Source organism: Aotus nancymaae, unplaced genomic scaffold (genome assembly GCF_030222135.1).
Source record: "Aotus nancymaae isolate 86718 unplaced genomic scaffold, 86718_ANA_hifiasm-v0.15.2.pri h1tg000115l, whole genome shotgun sequence".
In the NCBI taxonomy this organism is placed as follows: domain Eukaryota; kingdom Metazoa; phylum Chordata; class Mammalia; order Primates; family Aotidae; genus Aotus; species Aotus nancymaae.
The window spans coordinates 9,144,353-9,160,029 of NW_026988530.1; the positions used below are offsets into that span (position 1 = coordinate 9,144,353).

Below are 15,677 nucleotides of genomic sequence, written 5' to 3' on the forward strand. Positions count from 1 at the left end.
GACTGGCTTCTCATTTTAATTATTTTTGAGACAGTCTCGCTCTGTCACCCAGGCTAGAGTGCAGGGTGCAGTCAGCTCACTACAACTTCTGCCTGCCTCCCAGGTTCAAGCGATACTCCTGCCCCAGCCTCCCGAGTAGCTGGGTCTACAGGCGCATGCCACCACGTCCAGCTAATTTTTGTATTTTTAATAGAGAGGGTTTCACCATGTAGGTCAGGCTGGTCTCAAACTCGTGACCCGCCCACCTCAGCCTCTCAAAAGTGCTGAGATCACAGGTGACAGCCACCACGCCCAGCCAGCTTCTCATTTTACTTAGAATAAAAATCAAACCCCGACACCCGCAACCTCTTTCCTTACCACTTTCCTTACCTCCCCAGCCACAGTGACCTCCTCGGTATCCATTGAACCTGGCAGGAGAATCCTACTTTGTATATAGCATTTTCTCTTCTTACAACATATTTTTCTCACAGGTAAATGTCTTCCTCTCACTTTCTGTAGGTTTCTGGACAAATGCTTCCTTATCTCTGAGGCTTTCCCTGATCACCCTCTATAAAAATGGGGTGGGTGCACACAGGCACACACCTTCACATTTTGTCCGTTAGAAAAACCATTCCAATGAGGATTCTTGACTGATTTTGTATATTCGTAACCATGTGCAGCACATAAAAATCATTTTTTTAAAAATTGCTGAACAAATCCATATTTATCATCATCTGGCATACCATAGATTTCTCTTCCTGCTGGAATGAAAACTTCAAGAACACAGAATAGTGCCTGGCGCCCAGGAATTGTTCAGTAAATACTCAAGTGAATATAAATGACCTACTCTGAACTTTCAGCGTGTTCCTTTTTACTAAAAGCTTCATATTAAAAGACCACGTCTTACTCAAAGCTTGTTACTTACCACCCTCTTTTGGCAGTTCTATTAGCAAATGTCCAAGGTCATTTTTTAAAGACACGTAAATAAATTATTTAACCTCTTTTCATGCAAATGGCATTTTTCTTGCAAAAAAAAAAAGAAAATCTCATTTTTGAAAATGAGCTGAAATGAAATCAGCTTTCTGTAGACCTGCAACTTTCTCTGACAAGTGGGAGCACTAAACCATTGCTGGTAGGATGAACATCATGCTGTCAATCCAGCATCTATCTATCTCCTCTTCTATTGCTCCTTGTGTGCAAAGTAATGCTTTGTAACCTGAGAGCAGCATTATCATTATTACCTTTCCGGGGCTCCCTGTGCCAGGCATATCCACCTACACTGCGTAGGGAAGCGGTAAAGAGGGAGGACTGTAACAGATATAATTAAAGGCCAAACCACACATTGTCATAGAGATTTTAATAGATTTTCTGATTAACTCATCACAGTAATCATTTTTACTGTAATGATATGCAGCTTTACTACACTAGTATAAATAAAAACAGATAAATACAGCTCTAGGCAACATCACAGATTAACAAACTAAGCATTCTTCATGAACCAAAACTAAAAACAATTATGAAGAAGAGATGCTGACACCCTTGCCCATTCTCATCATACCTTCTCAAAAAAGGGTATTCAAATAAGGCGCTACGCTGATTATATTGGTAAATTAATTCGCCAGTTAGCCAGGCACAACAATTTCAGGGTCTCCACTTCCATGGTTTGGTTGAAAAGCAGACACACCTCAATGTATCAAAAAGAAAAATGGAACAGATAATAACACCAAAGAAAACCACTGAATGCATTAAAAATACGGCACTTTTCCTGTATTTTAGCAGTAAGACACGCTAGGGATAGAAATATACCAAAGAAGAAAATTAATGCTTTAATTAATATCCACCCTAAAATGTCTCTGAAGCAAGATGGGCAATGAAAGTAGAAGCAGAAATTAAAAAGGGAAATACGGAAAATAAAATCCATGTGAAGTTTAATGCATGAAACTATCTGCAAAGAAACCGATTTCTCCTTTGAAGGCTTGTGACTCAGGGCAATTAAGTTATCCAGTAGCCATGCTGAGGAGTTCATAGTCTAGCAGTACCTTGCACACAGCACATACAATTAAGATGAGTTGGACATATACAGAACTATCATTTAGAAATGATTTTACTCTGGATGGCCACAAAAACTTTGAAAGGGCTATGAAGAAAACCTGAAGTCTGTCACAGGAGGGAGTAATAAGGACTAATTTTAGGCAGAGAGCACAGCTAACATGTTTCCCAAAGGCCCGAAAATTTTGCTCAACTTTCAATCCTCATTCTTATATGGCTTCATCATCTTATAGGTCTTCAGGGTCTTGCCGATCTTAACAGGTATAATGAAAAACCAGGAAGTAAAGAATCACTTTCCAAATGTAAAAACTGCCGACTGCCAGTTGTGTTTCAGAAAATATCTGTCTGGGCCAGGCACGGTGGCTCACGCCTGTAATCCCAGCACTTTGGGAGGCTCAGGCAGACTGCTTGAGCTCAGGAGTTCGAGACCAGCCTAGGCAACAAGGCAAAACCCCATCACTACTAAAAATACAAAAAATTAGCTGGGCATGGCGGCACATGCCCATAGTTCCAGCTACTTGCGTGGCTGAGGCGGGCGGATCACTTGAGCCCAAGAGGTCGAGGCTGCAGTGGGCCAAAACCATGCCCCACCGCACCGGCCTGGGTGACAAGGTCAGACACTGTCTTAAAAAAAAAAAGAAAAGAAAATGTCTGCAAAAACTTCATTTTCCTATCAAAAATGCATAATCACAGAATATTTAGCCAGTCCTTTGAGTAAATTGCCTTTGCCAACTGTGAATTAATATTGTGATTAAAGCAGACACTTCCAAAAACAAAAATCCTAAATATACTCCACTGCATTTTAACTCATCCTGCAAAAATGTTCAAACCATCACTGATCACTTCAAATATGGATGTGACCTAGCCCAAGATTCAACAGTTATTTTCAGACTAAAATATTAGCTGCTATCTTTGCAATTCTATTGTTTTCAAATTTCTTTTTAAGAAGGTAAACAGTATGTAACTTTTGGTTTTAATCTCCAAAGTAATGTAGTTTTTCAACTTTCCAGTTAATGGGTCAAAATGGACAGGTCAGAAGACATAATCCAGAGGATGGCAGTGAAAAATCAGAGAAAGGTTTATGTACACACTGGATCACAGAGAGAGAACACCTCTTTTTAAACCTTTGTTCCCACTGTAAACTTTGTTCACATCTCCATATTTGTAAGTCTGAATTATTCTATAAAAATCACATTAGAAAGGTAAAATTACTTAAGTGCAATATTAACTGATCTGTATTTTATAAATTTTAATCCATAAAAATATAAATAAGAATGGTAAATTTTTAAGAAAAAAATATACATTTAGTGCAAGTTATGAATTACATTTCTTCTTCAGTGTCAGCCATGAGATATCTTGAGAAAAGAAAAGAATGACTGATCTAATTTCAATTTAATTACAAAATTCCAGTGTTTTAACATGCAATTAATACCAGATACAGCTAAACAGAATACTTCCTTCACTTAACTATCAAAGCAGCAGCATTTTGTTTAATTATGCTGAACAGCACTTGTATATCATAGTAGTAGTTTTAGAAATAGAAAATTTGCATAAGACCAGGTCACATTATCCATAAAGTCTGAGATGAAAACAAAAAAGAAAACTGTTTATCCTTTAAAACCAACCTTCCCTGTTTCCAGTTTTGAACCAAATGGCATGCGATGAGCGATTTCGTTCACGCTTCCTTTGAGATTTTACCTGTTCGGTCAGCCTTGGCTGTGGTGCACATGTACTGTTTCCAAGCATTTAGTGATGGTACAAACTACATGGTTAATGGCACAAGAAACACTCCCTTCTTGTGAGGAAACCTCAGTAAAATCACAGTACATCTCAATATGAGAAAGGACTGCTTCAAGAGGGGACATCGATTTAAAGAGGCTTTGTTACAGCTCAGGAGAGAAAGAGAGAAATAAAGGCTGTTCTGGAATGTAGAAAGGTAATGCTTAACTATACAATTCATGAATGAAACACAACAGTTTTGATTAAAAAAAAGGGCAAGACCTTGCAGTTTTATAGATGGCTCAATTCAAAGTAATCCCTCCAGAAATAGGGACTGAGAATGTGTCTTTGCAATGTTGGAGCGATGGGCCAGGTGCGCGAGGACTTCGCTGCCATCTCCGGTGAGGCCAAGCCTGCACTATCACGGCACATCCTCGGCTCAATGCATCCAGTGCAGAACAAGGAGTTGCTTTGCTGCTTTCGGTTAGATGGGAAGTACCTCACTCCTTTCCTTCTCTCCTTTCCCTCCCCCAAACAACTCCTCCATTCCACCAGCATCATTTGTAAACCTTGTTGCAAAAACCCAGCTTTTAAATTTCCTTTCTTTTTTTGTAAAGGAGGAAAAAATAGTAGTCAACTCCCTCAGGTTAAAGAGTTGTGCTATTCAACAAATAAACTTCCTCTTCCGTTTCTTCTCTCTCATCGTCTATGAGATTCAGTTGAACATTATTGAAGCGGGGTCTTGGTTTGCCGTCTGAGCCATATGCCGGAGGATATCTTTTTTTGTTATAATGCCAAGGAGGCGCCTGAAAGGAATAAACAAAGACTGCTATTGAAATAAAAGGGAAAAATAAAAGAACAAGCTACATCTACAGGTAAATCCTTTTTGTTGACAGGAATAGAGCAAAGCAAGCAGCCTGATTTTGTATTTCCAAAAAGTACTTTATTGGTAAAGATGTTAAAATGATCCAGCAACCATCCTTTGGTATAAAAAGTGACTACAGTCACTAATTGTATGACAGCCTTTCCACTGAGTGTCTGAGGACTGCATGGCTCACTGAAGTAAAGCTATTTTGATTAATGTATGCCAACAAAAAAGTAACAAAAAATGGGTGGATGTATGAACAGGAAATGATACTGATCCCATTTGAGAAGGAAAATTCATTTCCATCATATCAAGAAAGCAGTCAAATGTCTGATGACCAAATCCCTTCACTACTTCCCCTTTTTTAACCAAAATTAACCAATTTTTAAAAGACAATTTAAGGATTGCCCACTTGTATGCAAAATCTTCATGAAAGCACATACTATTGAGATAAAATGCATATAAAAGAGTCAACACAGAACTTCGATCCCAAACATCAGAGCCCCAAGAACAAATCTATAAAAGAACCCAAGTTTCTAGGACACTTATCAGTGTTTTCCTTTTTCTGACTTTGGCCAGAAAAATTAAGATACAGTGCTTTTATGAAAGTCTTAGTTGTTAATGCTTACATTAAAAGATACGTGAAAAATCAGAAGGCAGTCCTAAAAGATTATTATAGGTGAAGCAGAAAGCAGAATGAATGAGTAGCTACGATAATATTCTGGTTAGTAGTTTTTAAAAAAAGGATGCATGAAACATTTGTGAAATATTAGCATACAACAGGAATACATAATCAATTGTGTACTTAAGCAAACTGGGACAGGTTTCATACAGGTATGACAATTGCAGGGCAAAATAATTCCAGGCATTAATTGCTAAAGCCAGACATTTTTTACGTTATGCGGTAAGATAATTCAAATTTGTACTCATGAAACCACTAGGACATAAAGCCAGTAAAGACGAATGCATTTGACTCTAAAAGCTGCTTAGAGCGTTCTAAAAACATCATACAAAAGGGGCACACACATAATCTAGGTATGATTCACTAATGAGATGGCAGGACACACATTGTGACTTTGAAGATATGCAGGGTGTAGTAGAAAAGAATTAATGCTATGATCACAAATCATATACACATTGCACTCTAGTTAGTGTGCCCGTTAAAAAATCCGTTGAACTGGAAGCAATTCTAATTGCTAAGCTCCTTGAAAATCCTTTAGGAGCTTAGATTTACCATAAGACTACCACAAGGTCAGGAAACAGTTTTTTAAAAAAAGGGCTTTGGGGGGATGGGTCAGCATTTTTAACCAGTCAGGAGTCTTCTGAGACCGGGGTATCCACTGAGGTAGACAGATTTGCCATGTTCACTTTAAGAATGTCCAATAATATTCACTCATTCCACCACCAAACTGTTTACAGTTCTGAAGTTGTAACGAATGATTTTGATGAGAGATGTTAACTTTTGCTTACTTTCTATGAATGGGATTTTACACATATCTAAATTTATCTTACAGACATGTTTTATCAGATATAATGTAATTGGCAGCATAGTAGGATATTTTTGTTCAGCAGATATCTGGGAAAGGGAGAACTCAACAGTTCACAAGTTTCATGCTTCCTGTTCTAAGGTGTCTATGAGGAGGTCTGATATATCTAATCACCAAGGGCTCCACGTGCTGCTTTAGTTGCTCGAGATGCTCTAATATGTTCTTCTTTGTGATGATCCCCAAGACAATCCTGAAACAGATTATTATGCTAATAACTGTGTGAGAAATTAAATTAAAAGAGCTTCCAATCATGATAAAGAAAAAATAAAAACATGTACCGTAAGAATGAGTTTCATGAACTTTAGAAAATAAAAACAAAAATGATTTAAAGTTCCAAGTTACTTTTGCATAAATTCTGACTTTCAAAAGTGACACAATCCTAATCTTCAATATTGGTGGGTTATTTTTCTTTTTAAATTAAAAATAATAATTATGAAAGTTTCGAATGAAGATGACTACAAAGCAAAGTATAAAAGAAACTTAATATTGATACACAGCTATAGACCTCTGATACATAGAGTGTCATTTATAATGTTCTTTCCTTAGAGGAAAATATTTTTCCAATTTCTATGATGTCACAACACAGCAGCTATCATCTGGATCTACCTTAGTGGTGAAAAGGTAGGAAAAGGCTGTGAGGAGACTTAAGAAATCCTGTGGATTTTACTATAATTTCAAATTAAAATTAAAAACAATGTGCACTAAATAAACAATGCTGACCAAAAGAAACGCTCCCTAATGTTCAGGAGCTGTGACTGCCACTTCTTAAAGTAAGTTAATAAAATGTATTTATGATTAGGGATCAAAAGCACTTTTATGCATTTTTTTCCTAAATAACAATTTTCTCATTTAGCATGTCATTGTTATCACATCAAGCAAAGTGATGGACATAAATTCTAATAATGAGGATAGATGAAAATATTAGATTGCTTCTAATTAAAACAAAATTATGGTTACTGGTCTTATAATGGAAATTAATGTGGCAATATAAACAGTGAAAATTAAAAAAACCTTAAAAACACTTTAATCTTTCAATCCTGGAAGCCCATCCAAAATACCCTTCAGGGTGACTGGAAATTTCCTTGATGATCTCATTAAGTCAACTTCCCTGTTAAACTGCCTTTGAACATTCAGAGTTGAAAGATGTCACCAGGACATCCTTCAAAGTAGCCTGTTCCTATAGCTATGTCCAGGTGTAAAATAGTTACTTAGTTTGATGGCTGGGATGGGAGACTGGTGAGCAAGGAGGATAGAGAATGGGAAGGACAGAAATGGGTCCTCTGCCATGTTTTCTCATTATTATTTTTAAAATAATGTATCAATCCTTAAGAATCAATTGAAAAGTTCTCAGAGTATGGGAGCAACCTCCCCCTCCAAAAAAGCTCAGAAAGTGCACTATATAAAGTGAACATTCACTCCTTCAATAGATGTTCTTCCTTGACTAAACATTGGAGGTTTTTTTTTTTTTTTTAGGCCATCAATTCACTTGATTTTATTGTTGTAGTCAGGAAATGTGAAAATCTTGGCAATTAACTAAATATGATAACACCAGTTTCTTATTCATGCTTTTCTTTCCAATGATATAGAATGATTCATTTCAGTCAGTATCATCTATATTGGTAAATTCTGCCAAATCACAAGATATACTGTGAGGAAAGTTACAAATGTATCAGGACCCAGTGGCAAATTTAGAATTTTACAAAGTAATCTCTATATTTATAAAGTAAAAGCCCTAAAAGAGGGAGAAAGACATATTAATGGAGAAGGGTGATTTGAGCATAAAAAGGCCAGAGTGCTGCTTTATTAATTTGACAGAGTGGAAGGAAAACAATGTAAAATGTGGCTCATATAAAAAATCATTTGCTGTTTCCTTTCCGACTAAAAACCAGTGATGTAAGAGTTAACAGGGCATAACCCTGCATTTCCAAAGTATGTTCCAAGAAACACCGGTTCCCACGAGTTCTTCCCTATCCTTCCCTGCAACCAAAAAACAGGTGCATTTTCAAACAAGTCTGGAAAACTATGTATCCTATTATATCCCCATCTGGAAATCAAAGAATTATCAATGTATTATAAGTTCTGAGGAGTTCCACAGTAAAGAAACCTCAATTGCCGGGCGCGGTGGCTCACGCCTGTAATCCCAGCACTTTGGGAGGCCGAGGCGGGTGGATCACGAGGTCAAGAGATCGAGACCATCCTGGTCAACACGGTGAAACCCCGTCTCTACTAAAAATACAAAAAATTAGCTGGGCATGGTGGCGCGTGCCTGTAATCCCAGCTACTCAGGAGGTTGAGGCAGGAGAATTGCCTGAACCCAGGAGGTGGAGGTTGCGGTGAGCCAAGATCGTGCCATTGTACTCCAGCCTGGGTACCAAGAGCGAAACTCCGTCTCAAAAAAAAAAAAAAAAAAAAAAGAAACCTCAGTTGTATTTAATCCAATACTTTCCAAACTTAGTCACAAAATGTTTTGAGTCACTCCTATTAACACCCTGCTAATTCCACCAAGATTAACTGATTTTGAAAATTATAAGGTAAAATATTAAGTGCAGAAAATCCATAGCTAACTGAAATTTTTATAATTTACAAACATCTTTCCCTTTCATCTCTCTTTTTTTCTCCTTGCACCTAAGGTTCCAGATTTGTTATCTCTCTTCCTTCAAATAACTATTTTCTACTTCTAAGGATGCCGTATGAACTACACATCAATGATAGCCATGCAGAACTTCATAGTCTCCATTAAAAGATGTCATTTCCTTTCTGGGTTTTAAATCATTTAGGTGAGAAAACAACACCCCACTTCCTTATATGCTTCAAACAAAATAAAATCCCACGAGCCGCTTCCCTAAATGATCTCTTTTCTTCCCATAAACGTATCAGTTTACTTACTTGACAGACAGAAATAAGAAAAATATGATGAAAGCAATTAAACATATTCTCTTAGAAAAAGTCCAACCCCTTCTTATATAAAATAAGCAGGACCGGACAAAATTTTAATTAGCTATCCACCCCTCGCCCTATATACTTCGTTATTTTTACACTTTCTTTTAAACATTTTCCTTTCTAATATCTATGCTGCCAAATAACTGGGAATTAATCAGCAAACTGAATATGAAAATTAATCCATAACAGCTCTGTGATCATAGTTAACCTTAACTCAATAGAGTAACATTTATATTTGTTAGTACATAAAAGAAAAAACCATGCCAGGAACAGAAAACAACTTGAAGCAAATAATAGTTTGTAACAACTCAGCTTAGGTTCCAGTTGCGCATTTAATAATAAAAGGCCTCAAGGACCAGCAAAGCTTTATGAAAAGTTACCCCATTTAGTACTTGCTGAGTTTTTAAACTTAATGAAGTTGGTGCCACTATTTAATCAAACAATATTACACAAAGAAAAATAGTAAGAGTAATAAGTTATGATATATATCTCTTCTCCAATCAGTATCTGTGGTATTTAATAATTCTAAACTCCCTGCCTTTAATTAAGAGCTTTACCTCTATAATGATTTATCTCATATTTCTAAAGAGTTATTTTAATTAGCACGGTGAAAAACACTAAACATACATTTAATTCTCTAGTTTTATATTTCTATTTCTAACCCAATCTAATAGATTGGCCAAGAAAATGTTTTAGTAGTTTAAGAAATCACAAAGAAAGAGAGTTTCTATCAGTCACTTACAGTGCAAAATAGTAACAAGAGACTGGGTTTTAAAGTTGGAAAGACAGATCAAGCACAGTGGCTCAAGCCTGTAATCCCAGCACTTTGGGAGGCCGAGGTGGGTGGATCTTGAGGTCAGGATATCGAGACCATCCTGGCCATGGTGGTCTGTCTCTACTAAAATACAAAAAATTAGCCAGGCATGGTGGCGCACTCCTGCAGTCCCAGCTATTCAGGAGGCTAAGGCAGGGGAATCACTTGAATCTGGGAGACAGAGGTTGCAGTGAGCCGAGATCTTGCCACTACACTCCAGCCTGGTGAAAGAGTAAGACTCCGTCTCAAAAGAAAAAAAAAAAAAAGTTGGAAAGACAGTTTGATTCCCTGAACCACAACTTGCTCAACACATGACATGACTTTGGGCAAATTATTAAAGCTTCTTAAACTTTAATTACTACATCTGTAAAGTAGGGATATAACTTCCTACTTTTGCAGAGGTCCTGCAAAGTTAAATCAGAAAATATGAAGGTGTTCAATAAACAAATATCCTTCCTTTCTGTTTTTTTTTTTTCCCTCCTTTCTCTAGACAAGAGTCACATATTCTGTTACCAATATGTTTTGTAAAAAAAGGTTAAAAAGAGCCGGGTGTGGTGGCTCACGCCTGTAATCCCAGCACTTTGGGAGGCCGAGGCAGGTGGATCATGAGATCAGGAGTTCAAGACTAGTCTGGCCAAGATGGTGAAACCCTGTCTCTACTAAAAAAAATACAAAAATTAGCCGGCGTGGTGGCGTGTGCCTGTAATCCCAGCTACTCTGGAGGCTGAGGCAGGAGAATCACTTGAACCTGGGAGGCGGAGGTTGCAGTGGGCTGAGATTGTGCCACTGCACTCCAGCCTGGGTAACAGAGCCAGACTCTGTCTCAAAAAAAAAAAAAAAAAAGGTAAAAGAAAAACAACTGCTGTGATTCTCTAAGTGTCTAGTATTTCAACCAGCTTTACGCTGTTCAGGATTAGCCATCCAGTTCATGCATAATCCATAATCCATACCCTCTGTTTTTCCTTTCTAGCCTTTCTGTTATTTGCCTTCAGATAAAACAATGTTCTTAAGTTCCACAAGGAACAATGTACAGTGGAAATAAAGGGGCCTAAAGAAGGAAGTGTGGAGAAACAGATCCCAGGTTTAGGGAAAGAAAGCAGTGGTTCTGAAGTGGTATATTTGCCAAATTAATTCTGTGTATTAAGTCTCTACGACCCCCGTGTCATCTGTCTCTTTCCTATATTCCTGTCAACGGAGAAACACTGGCAGTTCATGTGTAAAAGGCGGAAAAACGAATTATCAATGTATACATTTTAAATACATGAGGATTTATTTGTCCTTAGCAGTTATATAAACATAAAAGATTTGTGTATAGAGAAGGTAGACAAAAGGAAACAAAGCATTCGTTAAAGGAGGTTTTTAGCTAATTTACAAATTTCATTTAATTATATATTCTTTCCTTCATTACATGATAAATCAAATATTGGCTGATAGACTAAACAGCAAAATATCTAGAAATTCATTATTGTACTAGAAATGTATATGCTAAAAATAAAACATTTACAAAACTAAAACAGGTTTTTGCAGTGCTCCATATAGGTTAGGTCCATTATTCCCCTAGGAAAAGAAACACTCTAAGCTCAACATGCTTTCATGCTGGAGATCCTTGCAGCACCTCTTTTCCAACTTTGAGCTATTCTTTACAAATGTCGCTATGCTTGGCCAAGAGCAGGCAGATGACATCTTTCTTATTCTTTAGTAAACGTGAAATCTGATTGACTGATCCTGTATTTGTGACTATACTATCTGACAGACTTTCCCATCTGGGAGCTGACTCGCATGCTCCCCTAATAACTATGTAGATTCCACTAAAAAAGGTCATATATTCTGGCAAGTGAACCGATTCCTGTGGTACCAGACTTACCCATTGTGAGTTACAAGGCACTGCCTCAGCCCCAGCTTTCGGAAAATATCCACCACAATCTCCATTGGGGTGTGGTCTGTCACTGTGAAAGGGCTCATGTCAAGAATGCTTCGAAGCTTCAATGGCCGAGGACTTTCTGCTGGAAGAGATGGGGTGTGCTGTGCAAAGCACACCCGAGAACTGCCAACAATACCTTCTTGCTTTTTTCTGGCACTTTCTGAAAAAAGAGAGAGAGAGAGAGAGACCAACACTTTAAAAATGACAGATTTTTAAATAGGCAACCTGTTTATTCAGAGATTTTAAAAAATTAATGTATCCTGTGACTTCTGATTGCTTCGTTTTTTCCTACCTTCTCCTTAACCAAGAAAGGAGTCAACTGAAAAGCCATTTAGCAATTTTTTATATTTGATTGAATTAGAAGCCAATAATAATAAAATCATCTTCATGGAAAGAATTTTTTGGTAAAGTTGTATCATTGTACAATTTTCTTAACTGAAGCTGTTTTCTAATTTGGGGGCTAAGGAATGGGTTTGGAATATGGGATTTTAAAACCTGCACAAATTCTGAGTGCAGTTTATTATAGGAATTCATCATCAAATGAAGCCTGCCTCTGCTGAATGTTACTTATTCTGGACTGGAGGTGGCACTAAAGATTGTTTCATTCTTGCTTTCACTATGCTGTGTCCTCCATCCCTATGAATTCGCTGGTTCTTTTCCTTTTCTCATGTTGAAGTATAATTTTCTAGGAGTGTCATGAACATTACAGATGAGATCAAACTATAATTATGCAGATGATGCACACAGACTGATCTTTGGGGGCTGTCTTCTTTGTAAAGGCTTTGTTAATTTTTCCTCTCCAGTGTGCTCTGCTTGAAGTTCTTCTGTCCTGCTGCCTACTTCTACTCCACCTTTGAAAGAACTAAAAAAAAAAAATCTGAATGAAGCTGCTGATAAAAAAAAAAGAAAGTGCTAGATAGGAAGTAGCAAATATGGAGAAAAGTTCAGAGATCACACAAGACAGAGAAGGAAACTTAACAGAGAGAATTTGAAAACAGTCATTCAGCTTTATGTTTCTACTTTGAGTTAATATTAACACTGAGTATATACAAATATGGTATTTGTTATAGTGAAAATATTTTGGCCAGGTGTGGTGGCTCAGGCTTGTAATTCTAACACTTTGGGAGGCTGAGGCAGGAAGATCACATGAGACCTGCAGTTCAAGACCAGCCTGGGCAACATAGGGACACTCTGTCTCTACAAAATGATGGTGTGCACTTGTAGTCTGAGCATGATGGTGTGCACTTGTGGTCCCAGCTAACTGGGAGGCTGAGGTGGGAAGATCACTTGAGCCTGGAAGTCAGGGCTGCAGTGAGCCATGATCATGCCACTGCACTCCAGCCTGGATGACAAAGTGAGACTCTCTCAAAAAGAAAAAAATATATATTTTTTGAACACTAATTTTACTGCAAAAATATTTAAGCCATAATAAGCATCAGTCCTAAATTGAGAAGCAGGTATTACTGCAAACACTGCACTGCTTTTTACTCTTTTGAATACTACAGTCTTTTTATTTTTTTTATTTTTGAAACAGTCTCGCACTGTCACCTAGGCTGGTTGGTGCAATCTTGGCTCACTGCAACCTCCACCTCCCAGGTTTAAGTGATTCTCCTGCCTCAGCCTCCCGAGTAGCTAGGATTATAGGTGCCCGCCACCACGCCCAGCTAATTTTTTTATTTTTAGTAGAGATGGGGTTTCACTATATTAGCCAGGCTGGTCTCGAACTCCTGACCTCACAATCCGCCCGCCTTGGCCCCCCAAAGTGCTGAGATTACAGGCGCCTGGTTCACTATAGCCTTCCTAACTATGTTCTAACACATTCGAGTAGGAAGGCACTAAATAAAGTCCCAGCAGCTAGTACTTACTCGACCACTTTAAAAGCATGATCAGGCCGGGTGTGGTGGCTCATGCTTGTAATCCTAGAACTTTGGGAGGCCGAGGCGGGTGGACCACCTGAGGTCAGGCGTTCAAGACCAGCCTGGCCAATGTGGTGAAACCTTGTCTCTATTAAAAATGCAAAATTAGCCAGGTGTGGTGGTGCATGCCTGTAGTCCCAGTTACTTGGGGGGCTGAGGCAGGAGAATTACTTGAACCTGGGAGGTAGAGGTTGCAGTGAGCCAAGGCTGCACCACTGTACTCCAGCCTGGGCGACAAGAGTGACACTCTGTCTCAAAAAACAAAAAAAAAAGCATGATCATGGCATAGAAAAGGAGATAGTCCATTAGCAACTGACATAAATGATTTTTGAAAAATACCCATTAAGTTGCTTTTAGCTCATAACAATCTGACTAACCACTGAATGGTGTCTGACAACTCGATGGTGACTGTAAAAACTACTAGACATATCATTAATGGATTCACAAAATAAAAAGATGTAAAGTTTGACATCAATAGTATAAAATGTGGACGGGGGAAGTAAAACTCTATAGTTTTTGTATGCAACTGAAGTTAAGTTGTTATCAGAAATATATAGGCAAATTCAGAATGCTCTAAAACTGCAATGGGGTTTGTTAATCATTTCTAACTCTAGTATAAAAGTTGAAAGACAAAAGAATTAAAACTAACTATAGCAAGCCAGGTACAGCGGCACGTGTCTGTAATCCCAGCTGCTTAGAGGTGGAGGAGAGGGGATCGCTGAAGCCCAGGAGTTCGAGTCTACCCTGGGCAACACAGAAGACCTTATCTCTACAAAAATAATAACTATAGCTAAAATTATTCCTTATTAGATATACAAAATAAAAAAATGTGAATTGTGACATTAAATAATGTTCTGAATTTAAACCCCAATTATCAATATTAAACACTGACAAAATAACTAACATTATATCATCAATGAAATTATATTGTTTAAACATTTAATGACAAAATATATAATTTAAATTTTTAAAAAATTATTATTTAATGGAATGTTCCTCATATATACAAAGTACCAGAAGTGAACATTCAATCTCTTTTACTTAAATTTGTCATTTAAAAAATAACACTTTTCACTGGGTGTGGTGGCTCACACTTGTAATCCCTGCACTTCAGGTGGCCAAGGCAAGTGGATCGTTTGAGCCCAGGGGCCTGAGACCAGCCTGGGCAACGTGGCAAACCCCGTCTATATAAGAAATATAAAAGTCAGTCAGAGGTGGTGGTGCATGCCTGTAGTCCTAGCTAATCAGGACAATGAAGGGGGAGGATCACCTGAGGATAGGGAAGTGGAGGCTGCAGTGAGCCAGGATTGTGCCACTGCACTGCAGCCTGGCAAACAGGGTGAGATGTCTCCCAAAAAAATCACTTTTATTCTTTCATTTCATTTGAAAGTTGCTAAAGAGACAGATTTTAAATCTCTCTTAAACTAAAAACTTCTGAGTTAATTAGCTTGATTTAATCATTCCATAATATATACATCACATAAATAATTTTTATCAATTAAAAATAAAATTTTTCAAAAAAGTATCACTTTTATATAAATACAGTTCTGTTGCTGTTGTTTTGGTTTTTTAGAGACAGGGTCTCACTCTGGACTCTAGGTACGTGCCACCATACCTGGCCAATTTTTTTTTTTTTTTTGGTAGAGGCTGGGGTCCTTCCTATGTTACCCAGGCTGATCTTGCTCTTGTGCCAACAAACCTCCCACCCTGGCCTCCCAAAGTACTGGAATTACAGGTGTGAACCACCACGCCCAGCTGAATATAGTAATTATTTTAACAAGCATTATTTATTAAACATTTAAAAGTACTAGGATATCTACTACATTGTTATTTTCATTTTTAAAAAATATTTTCGATGCTATTCATTCAAAGCCCTTTGAAACTAAGAACATTACAATTTTCATTTTCTGATATGATTCAGGCTTTT

General features: G+C 37.7%; 1 protein-coding gene across 4 annotated transcripts in view; it reads right to left on the minus strand.

Annotated features, from left to right (window-relative positions):
- Nucleotides 1-1,319: 1,319 nt before the first annotated feature.
- The window catches only part of CLCN3 (chloride voltage-gated channel 3), a 102,719-nt gene continuing 88,361 nt past the window's right edge, over nucleotides 1,320-15,677 (minus strand). For 2 of the 4 annotated variants that reach the window (XM_012457232.2, XM_012457233.2), the window contains 3 exons: nucleotides 11,778-11,994; nucleotides 6,274-6,349; nucleotides 1,320-4,553 (listed from right to left, as the gene is read on the minus strand). In XM_012457232.2, the coding sequence (XP_012312655.1) occupies nucleotides 4,395-4,553; nucleotides 6,274-6,349; nucleotides 11,778-11,994 (452 nt within the window). In that variant the 3' untranslated portion in view covers nucleotides 1,320-4,394. The remainder of the gene's footprint in view (nucleotides 4,554-6,273; nucleotides 6,350-11,777; nucleotides 11,995-15,677) is intronic. The other 2 variants (XM_012457234.2, XM_012457235.2) reach the window with 1 other exon arrangement.